This window comes from Nerophis ophidion, linkage group LG26 (assembly GCF_033978795.1).
Source record: "Nerophis ophidion isolate RoL-2023_Sa linkage group LG26, RoL_Noph_v1.0, whole genome shotgun sequence".
Taxonomy (NCBI): domain Eukaryota; kingdom Metazoa; phylum Chordata; class Actinopteri; order Syngnathiformes; family Syngnathidae; genus Nerophis; species Nerophis ophidion.
In genome coordinates, this window is record NC_084636.1 from 28,614,587 (window position 1) to 28,636,183 (window position 21,597).

The window sequence follows — 21,597 nt, forward strand, 5'->3', positions numbered from 1 at the left end:
GCCTTGGAATATAAAATAAAAAATGAAGTGATTGGTTGTCGCAAGAAATAAATGTCAGAATTAGAAATGTAAATAAACACGGGTCTAACCGTATGTGGAGCCAAGCATTAGAAACTTTTCAACATGGTCCAAAAATGGCATCTCATTCGTCCGTGTTGGCATTTTTCGAGTGGATGAAACTTTAATGCACAAACTTTCCCACTTGGTGGTGCGCATCCAGATGGGATACATTACGATAATCTATAACATTACGTTTTTAGTTTTCAATGCTTTATGTTTCATTCACCCACAAAACGTTTTAGATGACAAATTTTTTGGAAAACCTTATACAAGAGTGAAGATTTCCAATACGCTTTTCACTTTTTAGCATGGGGAAAATCACGGTTTCAAAGCTGTAATCTTTTTATGTACGTTTTTGGTAACATTTTAGTATGGGGAACATATTCACCACCAAGCAGTTGCTTATTAAAGTAACAAATAATTAATTTAGAGTTATTTGGACACTAGGATAACATATAAGGTTCAGGGTCAGGGTCAGGGCTACTAATAAGCAATAATTCTGAGGTTATTGAGGGGAAGACTCTTGGTTAATGGCTTACTGGTTGTATGGGGCAGCATGGCGTAGTGGGTAGAGCGGCTGTGCCAGAAACCTGAGGGTTGCAGGTTCGCTTCCCACCCATTGACATCCAAATCGCTGCCGTTGTGTCCTTGGGCAGGACACTTCACCCTTGCCCCCGGTGACGCTCACACCGGTGAATGAATGATGAATGAATGATTGGTGGTGGTCGGAGGGGCCGTAGGCGCAAACTGGCAGCCACGCTTCCGTCAGTCTACCCCAGGGCAGGTGTGGCTACAGATGTAGCTTACCACCACCAGGTGTGAATGAATAATGGGTTCCCACTTCTCTGTGAGCGCTTTGAGTATCTAATAATAGAAAAGCGCGATATAAATCTAATCCATTATTATTATTATTATTATTATAATAAGGTGGCTTCACGGTGGCAGAGGGGTTAGTGCGTGTGCCTCACAATACGAAGTTCCTGCAGTCCTGGGTTCAAATCCAGGCTCGGGATCTTTCTGTGTGGAGTTTGCAGGTTCTCCCCGTGAATGCGTGGGTTCCCTCCGGGTACTCCGGCTTCCTCCCACTTCCAAAGACATGCACCTGGGGATAGGTTAATTGGCAACACTAAAATTGGCCCTAGTGTGTGAATGTGAGTGTGAATGTTGTCTGTCTATCTGTGTTGGCCCTGCGATGAGGTGGCGACTTGTCCAGGGTGTACCCTGCCTTCCGCCCGATTGTAGCTGAGATCGGCGCCAGCGGCCCCCACGACCCCGAAAGGGAATAAGCGGTAGGAAATGGATGGATGGGATGGATTTTAATCTTAAATTAATAATCAAAATATCCATCCATTTTCTACCGCTTATTCCCTTTTGGGGTTGCGGGGGGGGCTGGCGCCTATCTCAGCTACAATCGGGCGGAAGGCGGGGTACACCCAGGACAAGTCGCCACCTCATCGCAGGGCTAACACAGATAGACAGACAACATTCACACAATCAACTTATCCCCAGGTGCATGTCTTTGGAGGTGGGAGGAAGCCGGAGTACCCGGAGGGAACCCACGCATTCACGGGGAGAACATGCAAACTCCACACAGAAAGATCCCGAGCCTGGATTTGAACCCAGGACTGCGGGAACTTCGTATTGTGAGGCAGACGCACTAACCCCTCTGCCACCGTGAAGCCTAATCAAAATATATTATTCTTAAATAAATTGTCATTAAAATTAAAGTGCAAATGAAAATACAGCTTCGTTACTTTAGTCGTAATTTTTGCGCTAAGTAAACTTTGTTATAAATTTAGCTACAGATTTATTCTGTTTGTTTGATATGGTCATTACTTCCACAAGTGGTGGAAAAGTGTTTTAAAACTAAGTACAGATGCAGCCCAACAACACCTGATAAATCTCAATGGATCTCAGTCAGTATGTGTCCATGCACTAAATTAGTCCAATTTCTCAAATAGTTTGGCTCTAAATTAGTATTGTAAAACCAATGGAAACACTTGATATGATTTTGTTCGTTTTTTGAAAAGTCAGACTAACACATCGGGATTATGCGATTGGAAAACCAGATCTTTTGAGGGGTTGTGTGCCCCGGAGTAGACCTTTCGTATCGCACATGCACCAGTCTCAACGCGCGGGGTATAACCCAAAGGCAGATACCATTCAGTAAAAACATAGCAACAATTGTAATGAAGAGAACACCGTTTATTTGCCTAACGAATAAAAAGAACGGAAAATTTTGAAGTACATCGATGGGAGAAAAAAAACTGATTAAAAATAACTCTGTATTTTACACAACTAGCAAGATAGTCCAGGAAAATAGCAACCTTATTCTCGAACTGTATCAGCTGGGGCGCATACTGTCTTTTACTTCGGAATTAAAACTCCTTCCTAAGTTTTGTTTTCATAATTCACCTTCCGAATTTTCCTTCGAAAAATGTTTACCCCCGGTCTTTCTTTGCTTCGTACCTGCATCCGTTTCGACACATTCTTGGTTGTAGTGTCATGTTCGTAGTCAAATATGAAGTAATGTATGTATGTATGGCCAATGGACACATTCAAGAAAGTACATGGAAACTTGGACTTCACAAATCAGAGTAATTCAGTGCATGGACACGTAGTGAATGGTACTTTAAATCCACAATGCACTGAGATTATAGTAAGTGTACTGCAAAGTGGTGAGGAAACACTGTACTTATAATTATATAAAACAATATTACTGTATATTGGTGTGTGGTTATTAAGTTGATAACGATAATGCTGAAATATGTCAATGAAAGCAAATGACCAACAGTATTTCACTGGGGAGTTATAGTACAGTAAAATACTTATTTCTTATGTCTCAGAGTTACAGCACCACCAGTAGCTTTGTGGCATGCATCCGGCTGCAAATTAATTTTTTGCATTACCCCAAAAAGACACTAGTGCAGATCAATATTTTAGGACCCCAGGTTGTTGAGAATATTCTTATTACATAAGCGTTGCCTCTCCAGTACCCTGTCCATCATCACTCTTGGTTGTGAATACGCAGCCCGATGTTATGAGTCCATATTTGATTGATGGCTGTCATTGTGCACAGAAAGAACATCATCCATGGCAGCTATGTTGACAAGCTTGTTGATGACCACTGATGTCTTTTTGATTACTCCACCAAGTGCTGGGATTTATAGTATTTGGTATAAAAAGTGGCTTGAAAACCAGCCAGCCTTGTACGGACGGCCTCATTATGAATTGCACAACATGGAGGAAGGTCTCACAACTGCAATTTTCTTTGCTTCGTTGAGTTATTTTAGCAGTATTTCAGTACTTGTTACAAGACTGTTTTGCTTGTGTTATAGTAGGCGATATACTTTCTTTTTTCGGAGCCACAATCTATTCTAATTCTGATCCAGGAAAACCAGGAAACAATTGAATGGCTCCAGCTTGCAGTAAAGATAATTTCAGATTGCACAAGCAGCCGGTCATTTGGACAACTGTCTTTAAAAAGACTTTGCCGCACACGCGCTCTGAGCTTGCATAATGGTTGGAGAGGTTGTCTAAACCGGTATTGTTGTTGACTAAACCGGTCCAAAATAAAAACACAGGAGACAAAGTTAAAAAATAACCTTCCATTGTGAATTATGTGGGAAAACTCTTTTAAAAAAAACTTATTTAACCTCACTTCTGTTGCGATCCGCTACTTGGATCACCACATATGTTTTATACTTCCAGTTGTTGTATCACTGTTCTACACTCTTACTTCCTGTTTAGTCAGTCACCATGGTTCCTCATTGATCCCACCTGCTAATCACGGTTTCTGCACACCTGTCACTTTTTGATTACTCACCTATTTAAGCCCGTCCCTTTTCGTCATTCTTTCTGGGACTCTAATTTGCCTTCGAGCAACATTCACGACTGTCTACTACCCGTATGTATTTTCTCGCTAGCTCTTATGCTAAGCCACTCGATATTCCAGCTTTCGTGCTGAATGTTTTTTGTTTACTCTTTTGTGTGCTTCGTGCCAAGTATAGTTTTTTTGTATTTTCTATTCCTAGCTTTCATGCTAGCGCCCTTGGTTTATTTTTGTCTGTTAGCTCCAGTATTTTTGTTCATAGTCTGTTTTTGTTAAATGTAATAAATCATTTAAACTTACCGTTGCTGTGTTCATGCCGACGCATCCACGAAGGGACCAATTTGGCATCACTATGCCAAACAGTCGTAACAACTTCCTTGCCTACATTTTATATGTAACTGTTATCAGCATACTTCTTTTATTTTTATTTAAACAAAAAAGGGGTACCTTGAGATACACGCGGCCCATCTTATATGTTTTTCAGGGGTCTCTTAGCTAATTCCTGTGGACGGGACTCTCGCTGCTGTCTTGGATCCGCTTGAACTGAACTCTCGCGGCTGTGTTGGAGCCACTATGGATTGAACTTTCACAGTATCATGTTAAACCCGCTCGACATCCATTGCTTTCGGTCCCCTAGAGGGGGGGGGGGTTGCCCACATCTGAGGTCCTCTCCAAGGTTTCTCATAGTCAGCATTGTCACTGGCGTCCCACTGGATGTGAATTCTCCCTGCCCACTGGGTGTGAGTTTTCCTTGCCCTTTTGTGGGTTCTTCCGAGGATGTTGTAGTCGTAACGATTTGTGCAGTCCTTTGAGACATTTGTGATTTGGGGCTATATAAATAAACATTGATTGATTGATTGATAATTGTTACGCTTTAGGTTACGAGCAAAAATTGGGATTACTAGCCTCCCAAGTGAGTGTGAAGGACAGTGGTGAGAAGAAAAAGTGGATGATAGTCACTAAATTAAACAAATAAATCATCAAAAAACATGACTGAGCATGTAGCAGACTTGGTGGAGCTGTTGGCGTGAATAGCATTGCTAATCTGCGCCATACTAAAGCAAAATAAGTAAATAACGCTAACCAAAGATGTTACAATGATATCGTACACTTATCCATAAAAAGATGGTGAGGCTGCTGATAGTTTTTGACGGAGAAGCAGCTCGCAGAAAATACTGTAGAAGTCCGCTGTCCAAGGCAAATGCTGTACACTATTATTACACGACTTCATAAAACCTTATCACCTGGTGCGCCTAATGTACGTATAATTTTGGATGTGCTTACCAACCTTGAGGCAATTTAATTTGGTACATGGTGTAATGATACGTGCGACCAGTAGATTGCATTTACATATAGATCAGTGTGTACAGCAAATTGATGCCTGTTCAACAAAGTACCTGTAAGCAAGGAATAATAAAATGTTGATGTTTCATTGAAAATATAAAACATTACACACGGCACTCAAAAATCTGTCAAAACGTTTTTGTACGACCTTGGTAAGCGGCGAAGCTACACTGCTTGATGGATTGTCGGAGCATTATGGCTACCGTAGTCAGACGTACTGTGATTCAACATACATGTAGTATTATGGTGTGTGTATGAGGACTTCAAAATGGCACCTATTAGGAGATATATTTTCTGGTGTTTTGTTTCACAATATTATGCAAAACCAACTTTTCTTACCTATTTGTACCCGCTGTAGTGTATTTGGGGTCTCCAAAGTCCTGAAAATGTTTGCGCTTCCGCCATTGTAGTCCGCGCTGAATTCGTAGTCAATAACCTTCTTTTTCTCTATTTTCTGGATGTGGGGCATTTATCCAACGCTGTTGCTATTTGTAATAAAAAATAGCATACAGTTCTGACTTATATCTTTCAGTATACTCTCTATGGAAGCGATAAAAACTACCGGTACAACAAAGATGACGGTGAGAAGATGCTTTGGAAATGGAGCCATGTAAATAAGACCGCCTACAAAACGGCACATCCTGAAGAGTCGGTCTAAAAAGCGATTTGAAGATGATCTGTAAAACATAATCTATGTAACATTTTGACCAAAGAACCACCATTACATGTTATTCAGCCCTCAAAGACATGTATAAAATGTAGGAATGTAGAAAAAAAATCATAATACGACAACCCCTTTAAAGGCCTACTGAAACCCACTATTACCGACCACACAGTCTGATAGTTTATATATCAATGATGAAATATTAACATTGCAACACATGCTAATACGGCCGGTTTAGTTTACTAAATTACAATTTAAAATTTCCTGCGAGGTATTCGGTTGAAAACATCGAGGAATGATGACGCTTATGTTGACGCGTGCTTGTGACGTTATTGGTTGGAGCGAACATTTCAGCCCAGCTCCACTCACGGATAAAAGTAGTCTCTTTTCATCGCATAATTACACAGTATTTTGGACGTCTGTGTTGCTGAATCTTTAGCAATTTGTTCAATTAATCATTTCAGACTATAAAGAAGAATGCTGTTGGTGGAAAGCGGTGGATTGCAGCTGCCTTTAGCAACCGAAACACAGCCAGTGTTTCTTTGTGTGTTGTGAAGCTTTAACACAGAGCGGTCAAGCGAACATGTTTCTCTCCGTCAACCAGCAAGTTTTTGGATGGGAAAATTGTGATATTGAGTCGGCTCTTACCGGAGACTTGAGTGGATTATGCGACCTCCTCCTGCAGCTGTCAAAAAGGCAGCTGTGATCTTGGCTCCTCCATTGGCTTCTCTCAGAGACACTGGCGTTCGCGGCAGCCCTCCGACTTTCAGGTATGACTTTATAATCTCACTAAAACACTATTAACACAAGAAGCAGGTAAGGGATTTTCCATAATTATCCTAGGAAATGTGTCTAATTACATCTGAATAGCTCACACTGCCGTCGCCTGGAGCCGTCGCCTTTTCTTTCTTTTTTTTGAGTGCTCCACTCTAACTTTCCTCATCCACGAATCTTTCATCCTCGGTCAAATTAATGGGGAAATCGTCGCTTTCTCGGTCCGAATTGCTCTTGCTGCTGGTGGCTATGATTATAAACAATGTGAGGATGTGAGGAGCCCTACAACCCGCGACGTCACGCGCACATCGTCTGCTACTTCCGGTACAGGCAAGGCTTTTTTATTAGCGACCAAAAGTTGCGAACCATATCGTCGATGTTCTCTACTAAATCCTTTAAGCAAAAATATAGCAATATCGCGAAATGATCAAGTATGACACATAGAATGGACCTGCTATCCAAGTTCAAATAAGAAAATCTCATTTCAGTAGGCCTTTAATGCGCTTTATAATCTGGTGTGCCTTATGTATAAAAATAGACCGGCTCATCGGCAGTGCGCTTTATAATCCGGTGAGCCCTATAATGTGAAAAATATGCTACTGTAGTTGTTGTAGTACAATCCTTTGTATTGTTTTTGATACAACCTATACGTTTTCTTTCTAAAATGCAAATTAAATGTTAAAATGGTGGTGTTTTGGGGTGCCAAACACATATTAAACTAATTTAATTAAAATCGTATTTTGAGGTACCACTGTATTTGGCATGTCAACATTTATATAAATATGATTATCAACATATCCTTTTGGAGTCCTTTATCGCATTTGGAAAGAAAAATATAATTACAATATTATTATTATGATACATTTAAATGAGATGTATTTTTGCATCATAACTATAAAAAATATAAATAAAACAAATGAATGAATGTGTTTATTATAGTGTTGTCCCGATGCTAATATTTTGGTACTGGTACCAAAGTTATTTCGATACTTTTCGGTACTTTTCTACCACATAAAATTGCATTATTGGCTTTATTTTAACACACAATCTTTGGGTACATTAAACATATGTTTCTTATTGGAAGTTTGTCCTCAAATAAAGTAGTAAATATACATGACAACTTGTGTTTTATTAGTAAGTAAGCAAACAAAGGCTCATAATTAGCTGCTGATATATGCAGTAAAATATTGTGTCACTTTCCATACTATTATTTTGTCAACATTATTAGGACAAGTTGTAGAAAATTAATCATTAACCTACTTGTTCATTTACTGTTAATATCTGCTTACTTTCCCTTTTAACATGTTCTATCTACACTTCTGTTAAAATGTAATAATCACTTATTCTCATACAGGATCATACATTGGTCATATTCAAAGTCCTCACTTGTCCAGCGACGTATTTCCTGAGTTTATAAATATAATATACATTTAAAAAAAACAAAAGATGTGATGCCAAAAAATATCCGCGTAATCATAATAGTATCGACTAGATACGCTCCTGTACTTGGTATCATTACAGCGGATATTAGGTCTAGATCCACTAATGGCGTTTGTTTACATTTTGACGCCGGTGAGCTACGGGGTGTAGTGAAGCACGTTCAGCTATTTCTCATCCTGCAGGGATGATACTTGTAAGAAACGTACTTTATTTGTCGCCATGGAGACGAGGATTAGTGATTTAGAAGTAGCTGCAACACTGCCGCTGACTACGGCTGGACGTTAGCCGCTAGCTAACTGGAGCCCTCTTCCTGAGGGCGTTTCAGTGTTATGACTTCAACTTTATCGTTAGTTTTTAAGCCAAAATGCGTCTGTTCTTCCTTTTCTGTCCACACACAGTGTTTGCTTGTAAGTACCCCGTGATTGTGCGCTGCCGAACATGCTCGTCTGCTCGTAAAACCAGGAACGACACGATGAGCCAACGACGCGCCGTCATGCCCGTTAAAAAAAGGGGGCAAGGAGGTGTGGACTGGTACTTTTTAGAGGCGGTAAAGTACCGAATATGATTTTTTAGTATCGCGGTACTAGTAGCCATGAGTGTTTTCTACTGTAGATTACAGTACTTACCGGTAGGCGGAAGGAGCCTCCAAGCATCATTACTTTGTTGTTGCTAAAACACAGCCACTATGTGACATTACTTTTGTAGTCCAATTTTAGGTCATTCCTCTAGGTTAGTTGATACTACAGGGGTTAGATCAATATTTCTTATAATCAAACTGGGGCTGGACATTAGCCGCTAGCTAGCTAGCCATGTCTTATAGCACCTCTTCCTGGAGGCGTTTCAGTGTTATAACTTCACCTTTATCTTTAGTTTTTAAGCCAAAATGCGTCCGTTCTCCCTTTTCTGCCTACACACTGTATCTGCTTGTAAGTACTCCGTGATTGTGAGCTGCCGAACATGCTCCTCTGCTCGTAAACCAGCAATGACACGAAGCGGCGGACCTGTACTGTTCAGAGGCGGTATAGTACCGAAAGTGATTTGTTAGTATCGCGGTACTATACTAATACCGGTATACCGTACAACCCTAGTTTAATACTTAAGTGTCATTCAAATTGATATTGATTACTAAAATTAAGGAATTAACAGAAATAAAGGGGATTTGGAGTGAGCAAGGGTATAATTTGTTGTCAGAATATACATGATTATTAGCATGCAGTAAATGTGTTATTATAGATGTCTACAAACAGGTACACAAAAACATTAGGTACATCAAAAAATCTAATACAAAACCTGTATCAAATAGCTTGTTTTTAAAACGATAAGATTGCCCATTTTTGATTGACAAGTAGCTAAATAATGTTACAAGCACTTCTCAGTATGATGCACTCCAGTCCTACACTTCAACTACACCCAGCCGAAGCATGTCGTTAAATGAACACTTCTGTGACGGTGTCAATCAAAACTGAGCATTAAGTTTTAATTGCACTCATGTATCAGATTAGATACAGTACATATGTGCCTACTGTTGTGTGAGGTTAAACAGTGGATGCAGCAGTAAAGTGTCTGACCTGTAAATACATCTTGGCCCAGGCCTTGAGCGCATCCCTCCTTGCTGCTATAGAGATGCTGAGGGTGGCTGGAGGTCTGGAGGTGCTGCATGGACAGGCAGTCACTCAGGACGTCCTGCTCCAGGTGAGGGCAGGGGCGGACCTACCAGGTAAGGACACACAGAAAGACACACATGATCAGTTACGCGGTATCTTATAAAAGCCAGTTACTGTTATTGGCTGTGTGCCGGGTCATTTTTTTAATGGATAGTAAATCAATATTGCTGTACAAGCTGTACACGGACTACTTTAAAGTATGGTATATCCAAAATTTAATTCTATAGTATTTATGTGTTGCACACACCAGGGGGATCGACTGTTTAACACAGTGTAATAAAAACGTTGGTATGAGGCTGCTTTACTTTCTGTTGATCAGTCACAGGCCTGAAGGAAGACGTGCAAATGTGCAGTTAATTTATGATTCTTTAATGTGCGCTGTGGTAGTCCACATTTTTCTCATTATCAACAAGACTCCAGGACGTAAGCAAACAATGACTCCACAGTATACTTGCAGCTAACCAAAGCTATAAACAAATATTGTTTGTAGAGTCTTGTATGCCATAAACACCCATTGTTGCTAGTAAGCTATACAAACACACAATGCAGTGCTGCCAGGTGTGTCCAAATCATTTCACATATTTGTGACGCCCCCTATGGGTTGTACTCCAACATATACTTTGGAAGAAATTCCAGCATACATGAGCTACAGATATCCTTACAGTTGTAAAGTCCTTACTTGACCATTGGGCAATTAGTAGATATCTCCTGCCTGTTTTTTAACCATCCATCCATCCATCCATCCATCCATTTTCTACCGTCCCTTTCGGGGTCGTTTCATTCGGGCGGAGCTGAAAAATTATTTAACCAATATTGCAAAAATGTTATACACATGTGCTTGTAAGTCCCCAAATATTTGAGGCTTAAATTTGAGGTAACAATTGCAGATTTTGAGCAGAGAACAGATAAATTGCATTATATTAAAATATATAAAACTCAAGCAAAAAAATATTTTTTTGAGTCATCATCATCATCATCATTTATTTTTATTCCTTTCATGAAAATGCATATTTACAAGCCATGTACAATTGACACGGTCATTGTTTTTTTTGTTTTTCTTTCTTATACATTTCCATGATCAGAAAGGAGCAGATGGAAGAATCATTATTTTATATATTTATCTGCCCCTTTTTTAACACAAATTACAGTATTTTAGATGAATTATAACTGTTCCCTCCACCAACACCCAAACTCCAACATACTTTTCCATTTTCCTTTAAGCACTTTCACAATGACACGTCCAATCTAAATCAAAACCCAGTTTGATATAATTTCAGTTTTCTCTTCTTATAACTTTTTTTAAATACAAATATATTCTTACAGCTTTTTAAGTCTTTGTTTAGAGAATTCCATGCTTTCACACCAACAACAGACAAGCACATTTGTTTCAAATTTGTTCGCGCTCTTGGATGTTTAAAGTCATACGGCCTTCTGTGGTTCTCATCTTCAGATGTGAACACAAATAACTTTTGTATGTCCTTCGGAAGAACTTTATTTCTCGCTTTGAACATCATTAATAGTGTATTCAATTCTACAATGTCTTTTAGTTTTAGTAATCCTGACCTAATGAAGAGTGGATTTGTGTGGTCTCTATATCCTACTTTAAAAATGATTCAAATTGCTCTTTTCTGTGAAAGAAATAAAGGCATTATGTTGCTATGATATGTATTTCCCCATATTTCTGCACAATAATTGAAATAAGGTAGAATAATTGAGCAATATAACATTCTCATTGTGTTGTATGGAAAACTATATTCAACCTTGTTCAAAATAAATAAGCTTTTAGATACCTTATTTTTCACATGCATTATATGAGCTTTCCATGTCAACTTTTCATCTAAGATGACCCCAAGAAATCTGATTTCAGACACCTTCTCAATTTTCACATTGTTTATGGATAAACTAACTTCTATCTTTCTTTTATTACCGAATACCATATACTTAGTCTTTTCCAAATTTAAAGATAATTTATTTATATCATACCACAATTTTAGTTTAACCATTTCCTCTTTAATTTTATTGGCTAAAATTTTCAAGTCATCTCCTGAACAGTATAAATTTGTATCGTCTGCGAATAATACGCACTGTAAAATTTTCTAAACCTCACAAATATCATTTATATATAAAGTAAAAAGTTTGGGTCCTAAAATCGAACCTTGTGGAATTCCACATTCAATATTCATACATTCTGACCTATGATCATCGATCTCAACATATTGCTGTCGATGTAAATAACTGGTTAACCAGTCCAGTGCAACTCCTCTGACTCCATAAGTATATAATTTAGAAATGAGAATTTGATGATCTACAGTGTCAAATGCCTTTTTTAAATCAATGAACACTCCTATTGTGTATTTATTTTGATCAACTGCAGTCGTAATCTCTTCAATAATGAGTAAATATAAATACATGTTCTGTTCAATAAATGTTTGCTATTATCCATTTTGGTGTGAACTAATAACTGCTTTCTTGCACCCTTTCGCTCTCTCAATCTCTGCACTTTACACATTTAATTTTTTTCTCCCCACACACTAAGGTTTCTGCTTTATATTTAGTAAAGTTGGCACACACTTGGGCCAAAAACACAACCAATTAAAAACTAGACAAATGTACGCGCCGAATGGCTGTTTGGTTTCCAGTGAGATCGCTTGTTGTAAATTGTAAAATAAGGCACAAATAAAAGTCCATAGGAAAGGTGTGTACCAAATTCCAACATTGTATAACTAGGGATGGGCGATATGGCCTAAAATGAATATTGCCACATACATTGCAGTTATCTTACGATAAAAACATAATTATTTTGTATGTAAATGATAATACAACCACTTCAAAATGGTAACATGCGGTAACATTGCATAATTTCCGGTTGTAATATATTATCAAATCTATCCTTAATCGACTTGGTAATTTATTTAAAAGCTGGTTACTTTCTGCTAAACCATGTTTCTATCTACACTTCTGTTAAAACGTAATAAACACATATTCTCTGTTTGGATAACTTACATTAGTTTCGGAAGATACTTCAAATTTGCGGCTACTGAGACTTAAAATGTTAATCATTGAATGATGAAATTTTTGATTAAAATTATAATCAGACAAAATAGAGGACGGAAGTGTAACATTATATATTAAATAATAAAATTATTTGCTACTATTGGCTGTGATTCAAATCGGTTGTTTTGTCCCTATTTCTATTTTTAAAGACTTATTTCGTAAGTTTATAAACATTAAACGACAAAAGAATTGTTAATGATAAAAACTATTGATCGAACCACTGCTGTATTGACCTTATATATATATATATATATATATATATATATATATATATACTGTATATATACTGTATATCCCACTTAAAATGATGACAGAGGTCTGTAATTTTCATCATAGGTACACTTCAACTGTGAGAGACAGAATGTGGGAAAAAAAGCAGGAATTCACATTGTATGAATTTTAAAGAATTTATTTGTAAATTATGGTGGAAAATAAGTATTTGGTCAACCATTCAAAGCTCTCACTGATGGAAGGAGGTTTTGGCTCAAAATCTCACGATACATGGCCCCATTCATTCTTTCCTTAACACGGATCAATCGTCCTGTCCCCTTAGCAGAAAAACAGCCCCAAAGCATGATGTTTCCACCCCCATGCTTCACAGTAGGTGTGGTGTTCTTGGGATGCAACTCAGTATTCTTCTTCCTCCAAACACGACGAGTTGAGTTTATACCAAAAAGTTATATTTTGATTTCATCTGACCACATGACATTCTCCCAATCCTCTGCTGTATCATCCATGTATCCATTTTGGTATAAACTCAACTCGTCATGTTTGGAGGAAGAAGAATACTGAGTTGCATCCCAAGAACACCACACCTACTGTGAAGCATTGGGGTGGAAACATCATGCTTTGGGGCTGTTTTTCTGCTAAGGGGACAGGACGATTGATCTGTGTTAAGGAAAGAATAAATGGGGCCACGTATTGTGAGATTTTGAGCCAAAACTTCCTTCCATCAGTGAGAACTTTGAATGGTTGACCAAATACTTATTTTCGACCATAATTTCCAAATAAATTATTTAAAATTCCGACAATGTGAATTCCTGGATCTATACCTTTGTTTACATTCAAGAGCTTTACCTTAGTAGTTAGCATATTGTCAAGCTCTAGTGAGCGTTGCTTGCGACGTGACCCCAAGATGCAAACGGTGTGCAGGTAAAATTATATCTATTGACAAAACAAATGCTACAGTGCAGCTGGGAAGTGCACTGGAAGCATTGGGAAATGGATGCAGGAACCAAGTTTAAACAGCCCACACGCATACTATTCAGTGTACAATGATCAAACACTGACAGAGAGAACCAGGTGGACCTAAGTAGAACTAATTAACAATGAGTAACAGGTGTGTTGACAGGACAAGAAACAAAAAGGAAAAGTGCTTCAAAACACATTGACCAAACAGGAAATACTGACAAAACAAGAGCACCAGGACAGGAAGAGTTTCTACACACAGGAAAACAGTAGTCCAAACTGTCATGTGGGATCATGACACATATCTTTCTACAGTGGGGTTGTATGGTATACCGGTATTAGCATAATACCGCGATACTAATGAATCATATTCGGTACTATACTGCCTCTGAAAAGTACCAGTCCCCCATTGGTTGCTCTACACCTAACATCCACTGTAATGATACCAAGTAGAGTAGCGTATCTAGTCGATATTACTATGATTACGTCAATATTTTTTTGACATCCTATCTTCTTTCGTTTTTTTTAAATGAATATTATGTTTATAAACTCAGACACATGAGGACTTTGAATATGACCAATGTATGATCCTGTAATGACTTGGTATCAGATTGTTTCCCAAATTTGTGGTATCATCCAAAACTAATGTAAAGTATCAAACAACAGAGGAATAAGTGATTTTTAAAGTAAGCAGATATTTACAGCAAATGTATTAGTTGTATTAGAACACGGACTGTCTTATTGTGGCAGTCCGTTCCCTGTACGATCAGTGCCAGAGCTTGGTCCGCTTTGCTGGCAGTAAGTCGGACACGTTTCCAGTGAGGGTTGGACTCCGCCAAGGCTGTCCTTTGTCACCGATTCTGTTCATAACTTTTATGGACAGAATTTCTAGGCGCAGTCAAGGCGTTGAGGGGATCCGGTTTGGTGGCCACGGGATTAGGTCTCTGCTTTTTGCAGATAATGTGGTCCTGATGGCTTCATCTGACCGGGATCTTCAGCTCTCACTGGATCGGTTCGCAGCCGAGTGTGAAGCGACCGGAATGAGAATCAGCACCTCCAAGTCCGAGTCCATGGTTCTCGCCCGGAAAAGGGTGGAGTGCCATCTCCGGGTTGGGGAGGAGACCCTGCCCCAAGTGGAGGAGTTCAAATACCTAGGAGTCTTGTTCACGAGTGAGGGAAGAGTGGATCGTGAGATCAACAGGCGGATCGGTGCGGCGTCTTCAGTAATGCGGACGTTGTACCGATCCGTTGTGGTGAAGAAGGAGCTGAGCCGGAAGGCAAAGCTCTCAATTTACCGGTCGATCTACGTTCCCATCCTCACCTATGGTCATGAGCTTTGGGTCATGACCGAAAGGATAAGATCACGGGTACAAGCGGCCGAAATGAGTTTCCTCCGCCGGGTGGCGGGGCTCTCCCTTAGAGATAGGGTGAGAAGCTCTGCCATCCGGGAGGAACTCAAAGTAAAGCCGCTGCTCCTCCACATCGAGAGGAGCCAGATGAGGTGGTTCGGGCATCTGGTCAGGATGCCACCCGAACGCCTCCCTAGGGATGTGTTTAGGGCACGTCCAGCTGGTAGGAGGCCACGGGGAAGACCCAGGACACGTTGGGAAGACTATGTCTCCCGGCTGGCCTGGGAACGCCTCGGGATCCCCCGGGAAGAGCTAGACGAAGTGGCTGGGGAGAGGGAAGTCTGGGCTTCCCTGCTTAGGCTGCTGCCCCCGCGACCCGACCTCGGATAAGCGGAAGATGATGGATGGATGGATGGATGGATGGATGAACATGTAGATTAAAAAATAATTTTCTACCACTTGACTTTAATGATTTTTACAAAATAATAGAATGGAAAATGACACAATATGTTTCTCCATATGTCAGCAGACTAAATTAGGAGCCTTTGTCTGTTTACTTACTAATAAAAGACAAGTTGTCTTGTATGTTCACTATTTTAATGAAGGACAAACTTACAATAAGAATGTTTAATTTAACTTAAGATTTTTTGTTGAAATAAATCCAACAATGCAATGTTTTGTGGTTCCCTTTATTTAGAAAAGTACCAACATGTAGATGTGTGTGCATGTTTAGCTAAATGCGTTGAGGACGCGGTCATTTGCTTGTTGCTCCCAACTGACAGATTGTGTCATCAACATTCATAAGTATTAAAATCTCTATCGTCTGCCAAATTTATATAATTTGTGTCGTACTGTATATCATCTATATCGCCAACCCTAGTTGTAATGAATGGTTTGTGGAACACAAGTTGAGCTGTGTGAGAAAGTCCATCTCACTGATGGGGTTTAATACCAGTGCTATATTTGTTAGATAAGTAATGCAAATGTAACCTAACACGAGTGCAGGTTTTGGCAAGAGAAGACTTCTCTTGAAAAAAAAAAAAAACTTGAAATAACTGGAGTATTAATGCAATCTGGCAGAGTTATAGCAGTTACATATGTCAAGGTCAGGTTCAGAGATGTTTTCCATCATCATTCCAAACCTCCCAATCAGTCTCACTGGCCACGTATGTCAATCTTCCTCTTGTTGCATTCATCGTCGGTTAGTAGGAGTTTGTGGTTTGCCGACTTTCTGACATTCTGATTATTTACCACAGCAATCAGCTTCATATTTGACTCGCATCTTTTACAACATCGATTTTTTTGTTGGACAGGGATAGGCTCCAGCACGCCCCCGCGACCCAGAGAGGGACAGGCAGTAGAGAAAAAAAAGTCTGCGGGCTATAGAGCGTTTTCTATTCGGGCTCCAGTACTCTGGAATGTCCTTCCAGTAACAGTTAGAGATGCCACCTCAGTAGAAGCATTTAAGTCCATTCTTAAAACTAATTTGTCTACTCTAGCCTTTAAATAGACCTCCCTATTAGATCAGTTAATCTGTCGTCTCTTTTCTGCTCTGCAAAGGAGAGGGCGCACAAATTAGGTGACCACAGATGAATTGCTAGCTGGTCAAAGTCGGGGTGGGCCACTTATCTGTGCATCAGTTGGGGACGTCTCTGCGCTGCACCGGTCGCCTACATCTGCGGTCCCCTCCAAGGTTTCTCATTGTATCCCATTGGGTCGAGTTTTTCCTTGCCCCAATGTGGGATCTGAGCCGAGGATTTCGTTGTGGCCTGTGCAGCCCTTTGAGACACTTGTGATTTAGGGCTATATAAATAAACTTTGATTGATTGATTGATGATAGAAAATAGATGGATGGATGGAGTTCACCATGATTGGTTGCACCTTGATCATGTGAATGTGCGCTCTTCTCGGGAATCTTCCCTTGGAAACATTTCATCCATTTTCTACCGCTTGTTCCCTTTTTTTGGGGGGTCGCGGGGGGCGCTGGTGCCTATCTCAGCTACAATCGGGCAATAGTTGATAAACTATTACACTTTCGTGAGTAATAGTTTATCAACCCCTAAGTCCAGTCAGGTAATGGATTGATGGTAAAGGTTGTGTTTGTTTCGGACATGCTTAACAAAGTTGCGATGAGGTGGCGACTTGTCCAGGGTGTACCCCGCCTTCCGCCCGATTGTAGCTTGGAAACATTTATCACCTGTAATTGACGTTCCGTTTTCCCACCCCGGCAGCCACGCTCCAAACAGCGTTTCGCTGTGAGCCCACTCCAAGAGTGGAGTTAAGAGTGTTTGTTTGACATTTGTCCATAACATCTGGGCCATGAGGGGATTCCGCATTACGGCTTATTAACAACGCTACATGTGTTTCCCTTTACGGCTCGCAGTGAAAGGAACACATCACGCAGCACATCCAGCCACTATCCAGCACAACAATGAGGCCATTCTCTGCTTATTTACTCCCTTCCAGTCAGGGAGAAGAATGGGCCTTTGACCGTGAACGCAATGAATTGTGCTCCAACTTCATCTATTGTAGTGAAAATTAAAGCCAGGCTCTTTAATGAGTGAAACTAAAGGGTGATAATGTGCAAAATGAGATGTTTGACTTGTGTGAGGTTACACTGGTGGGCAGAAAGCCAACACGGTGTACTGGAAGTTACACTTTCGTGAGTAATAGTTTATCAACCCCCTAAGTCCAGTCAGGTAATGGATTGATGGTAAAGGTTGTGTTTGTTTCGGACATGCTTAACAAAGTTGCCTTGAGAACTTATACAATTACACAATTGAACAGGTTGGACCTAGACTTTGCGGATGACCTGGCTCTGGTTAGCCATACTCAGCGTGCACTCCAAGAGATGACCAACAATCTCCATGAGCACAGAGAAAAAGTCGGACTACGGATAAGCCAAGAAAAGACCAAGAACATGGCCGTTGGACAAATACAACACTTTCCACCACTCACTATAGACGAAAATGACAGAGTATGTTGACGACTTCACCTATTTTGGAAGTAACATCTAAAGTACAGGAGACGTGGAGAAAGACGTCAATAAAAGAATTGGCAAAGCTGCAGGAGTGCTCTAACGGCTCAGAAACATCTGGTCGTCCAAAGCCATTACAACAGCCATCAAGCTACGCCTCTACATGTCAGTGGTCATACCAATAGCAACCTACACCTGTGAGACGTGGATGAAGACGGCCGGTATCACCAACAATCAGAATCGCAAATACTTTAATAATCCCCGGGGGGAAATTAAGATTTTCAGCACAATCCCATTCAAGAGCAGACAAACATTACAGGGAGACAGAACAGGATCGCTGGCGGGTCTGCCAACTTCCGGCTCCCCTTGTAAAAAAGGTGAGAAACAGGCAAAAAAATATTTAGTCTAAGCCTGGGCGCTTGGAGAGTGGTTCCAGACTGAGGTCAAGGGAAAAAAAATCATAGCCATAGCACACATAAACATGTGCGTAAGAGGGAAACATCAAAGATAACAAAGGACATCAAAACAGCAACAGCAGAGCTGATGCAACCAACCACTTCTACACACAGCCACAAAAGTAAAATAACAACAACAAAAAAACAAACTGTGGTGACCTCTGCGGTGTTCCACGCCATCGTCTGCTGGGGTGGGGGGAGCATGGCCAGAGACAGGAGCAGACCCAACAAAGCAACCAAAATAGCTGACGACACCCTCGGCCGCCCACCAACTCTCGGCCAGTGTCCAGTCTGCATGAATGAGCCGAGGTGTCCGACACTTGCTCATTCGGCCAAGACACTGTGAAGCTTGTCCGTTCCGGTGCTCACTTCCAGCTCCGCAGCCCTGTCTCGTCATCCACATCTCCTCCAGTCTCTCCAAACGTACTCTGGTGTGGCAGAGACCCAGCAGCTGGTCTCCATGGCCAAAAGGCTCCCGGGAGGCAAATCCAGAAGTTAACAAAAAAGCACCGCTGAAGTCACGAAAGTCCCACGTCTTTTCGCACAGTCCCAAAGGGAAAAAAAAACTCACATGAAAACAAGAGGGTAACATCAAGAAGACAAAAGGATGACACAGGAGCACAGATCTCCTGCCAATAGCAGCAACTACAGCGGCGCCATCTTGGAAAGAAAAAGCTGGATATCTTCCACCGACGATGCCTCAGATCCATTCTGAAGATCTCCAGGAGAGACCACATTTCCAACGAGGAGGTGACGAGAAGGGCAGTGGTAGCAGAACTGTCTGACATCGTTTACGAAAGGAGAAGGAGAATGATGGTGCACGTACTCCGACTGCCAAGACAGAGACTGGCAAGTGTGGCAATGGTCTGGATGTCAAAGGTGGAATAAGGAAGAGACGGAGGCCGAAGAAGACGTGGAGAGAGACGGCCAAGAAAGACCTAAGGGAGATGCGTGTCAGCTGGCACTGAGCAAGAAGAGCCGCCAGAGACCGGAGAAAATTGAGGGGACTTGTCGTCCAATGTTTTAATAGGAACGAGAGGAAATAAGTCTAAGTAAGTAAGACAAGGAGTCGGAAGAAGCAGAGCTTATTTACTCTTTCATGCATAAATTATGATTACTTACTTCAGGATTTTTTTATTCAGTGTTATAAGTGTTGTATTACTTTATTAAAGAAATTCCAACTTCCTATTTACATAACAAAAACCTTAAAACATACAAAGAATTTTCAAAGAGTTGCTTTAACGGCGAGGTGTCAAAAGTCAAGGCCCGAAAAAGCCTGAAAATAAAATGTGTCAATAAAGTCCTTTGTATTTTCTGACTAAATGTATTCGTTGTTTTGATTTTGACAGAAATTGACTTATTTTACAGTAATAGGTGGTAAAATTCAATGTACATTTTGTGGTAAAATTTTGGCACCTGAGCTGCTTGTTTTTGACTGCAAAAATCAGACTTATTTTTTTACAGTGTACATAAAAATTATCCATCCATCCATCCATTTTCGTCCCCTTATTCCCTTATAATAATCAAATTCATTATAATCATAAATTATTCACTGTTACAAGCAGCTCATAAATGCAATGTGGCCCTCAATTAAAACAAGTTCGACAACGCTGTGTTGGAGGTTAAAATGAAGATACATTTTTTTTCAACTTTTAAAGTTTTTTCTTTGACACATTTTAACATATTTCAAAACTATACTACCCTATCTGCAGGGCTCGAATTTAACCGCGGCAACTGCCATGACCGCCCTCGTCTTTTAACGTAATGCCCTAAAAAATTTACAAACATTGGCGGCGAAAACATGCCGTGACCGCCCTTGACATTTTACTTGTTAATGGACTAGGGATGTAACGGTAAACGGTATAATGATAATCCATCCATTCATCCATTTTCTACCGCTTGTTCCATTCAGGGTCGCTGGAGCCCATCTCAGCTGCACTCGGGCGGAAGGCGGCACACACCCTGGACAAGTCGCCACCTCATCGCAGGGCCAACACAGATAGACAGACAACATTCACACTCACATTCACACACTAGAGCCAATTTAGTGTTGCCAATCAACCTATCCCCAGGTGCATGTCTTTGGAGGTGGGAGGAAGCCGGAGTACCCAGAGGGAACCCACGCAGTCACGGGGAGAACAAGCAAACTCCACACAGAAAGATCCCAAGCCCGGGATTGAAGCCAGGACAACTCAGGACCTTCATATTGTTAAACATTCAATCCGTCAAAGACCAAGGAGCTGCTGATTGACTTTGGGAGGTCGAGTCCACAGTCACAACCTATTGTGATCGAGGGAGTTGAGGTACAGACCGTGGACTAATTCGAGTACCTCGGGGTTTGGGTGGACAATAAGCTGGACTGGACTGTCAACACGGACCACCAGTAAAAGAAAGGACAGCGCAGGCTGTACTTCCTCAGGAGACTGCACTCCTTCAACATTTGTAGAAAACTCCTGTGGATGTACTACCAGTCTGTGGTTGCCAGTGTTCTCTTCTACATGGTAGTGTGCTGGGGGGGCAGTACATCTAAGAAGGACAGCTCCAGACTTGAGAAACTGATCAGGCGGGCCGGTTCTACAATGGGAATGAAACTGGACTCACTGGTTACGGTGGCAGAGAAGAGGACTGTTGACAAACTAGTGAGCATCCTGGATGATGCCAGTCACCCTCTGCATAGCGTTATCAGTAGCCAGAGGAGCCTGTTCAGTGCTAGACTGCTTCATCCCAAGTGCAGGACTAATAGACTCAAAAACTCCTTTGTCCCACACGCCATTAGACTGTACAACTCCTCTCTGG

The 21,597-nt window shown here is 40.8% G+C and overlaps 1 protein-coding gene across 2 annotated transcripts in view; it reads right to left on the reverse strand.

Annotated features, from left to right (window-relative positions):
- Positions 1-21,597, reverse strand: part of LOC133543801 (zinc finger protein GLIS1) — a 338,673-nt gene that overhangs the window by 62,315 nt on the left and 254,761 nt on the right. For both annotated transcript variants that reach the window (XM_061888593.1, XM_061888592.1), the window contains one exon: positions 9,683-9,824. In XM_061888593.1, coding sequence (XP_061744577.1) covers positions 9,683-9,824 — 142 coding nt within the window. The remainder of the gene's footprint in view (positions 1-9,682; positions 9,825-21,597) is intronic.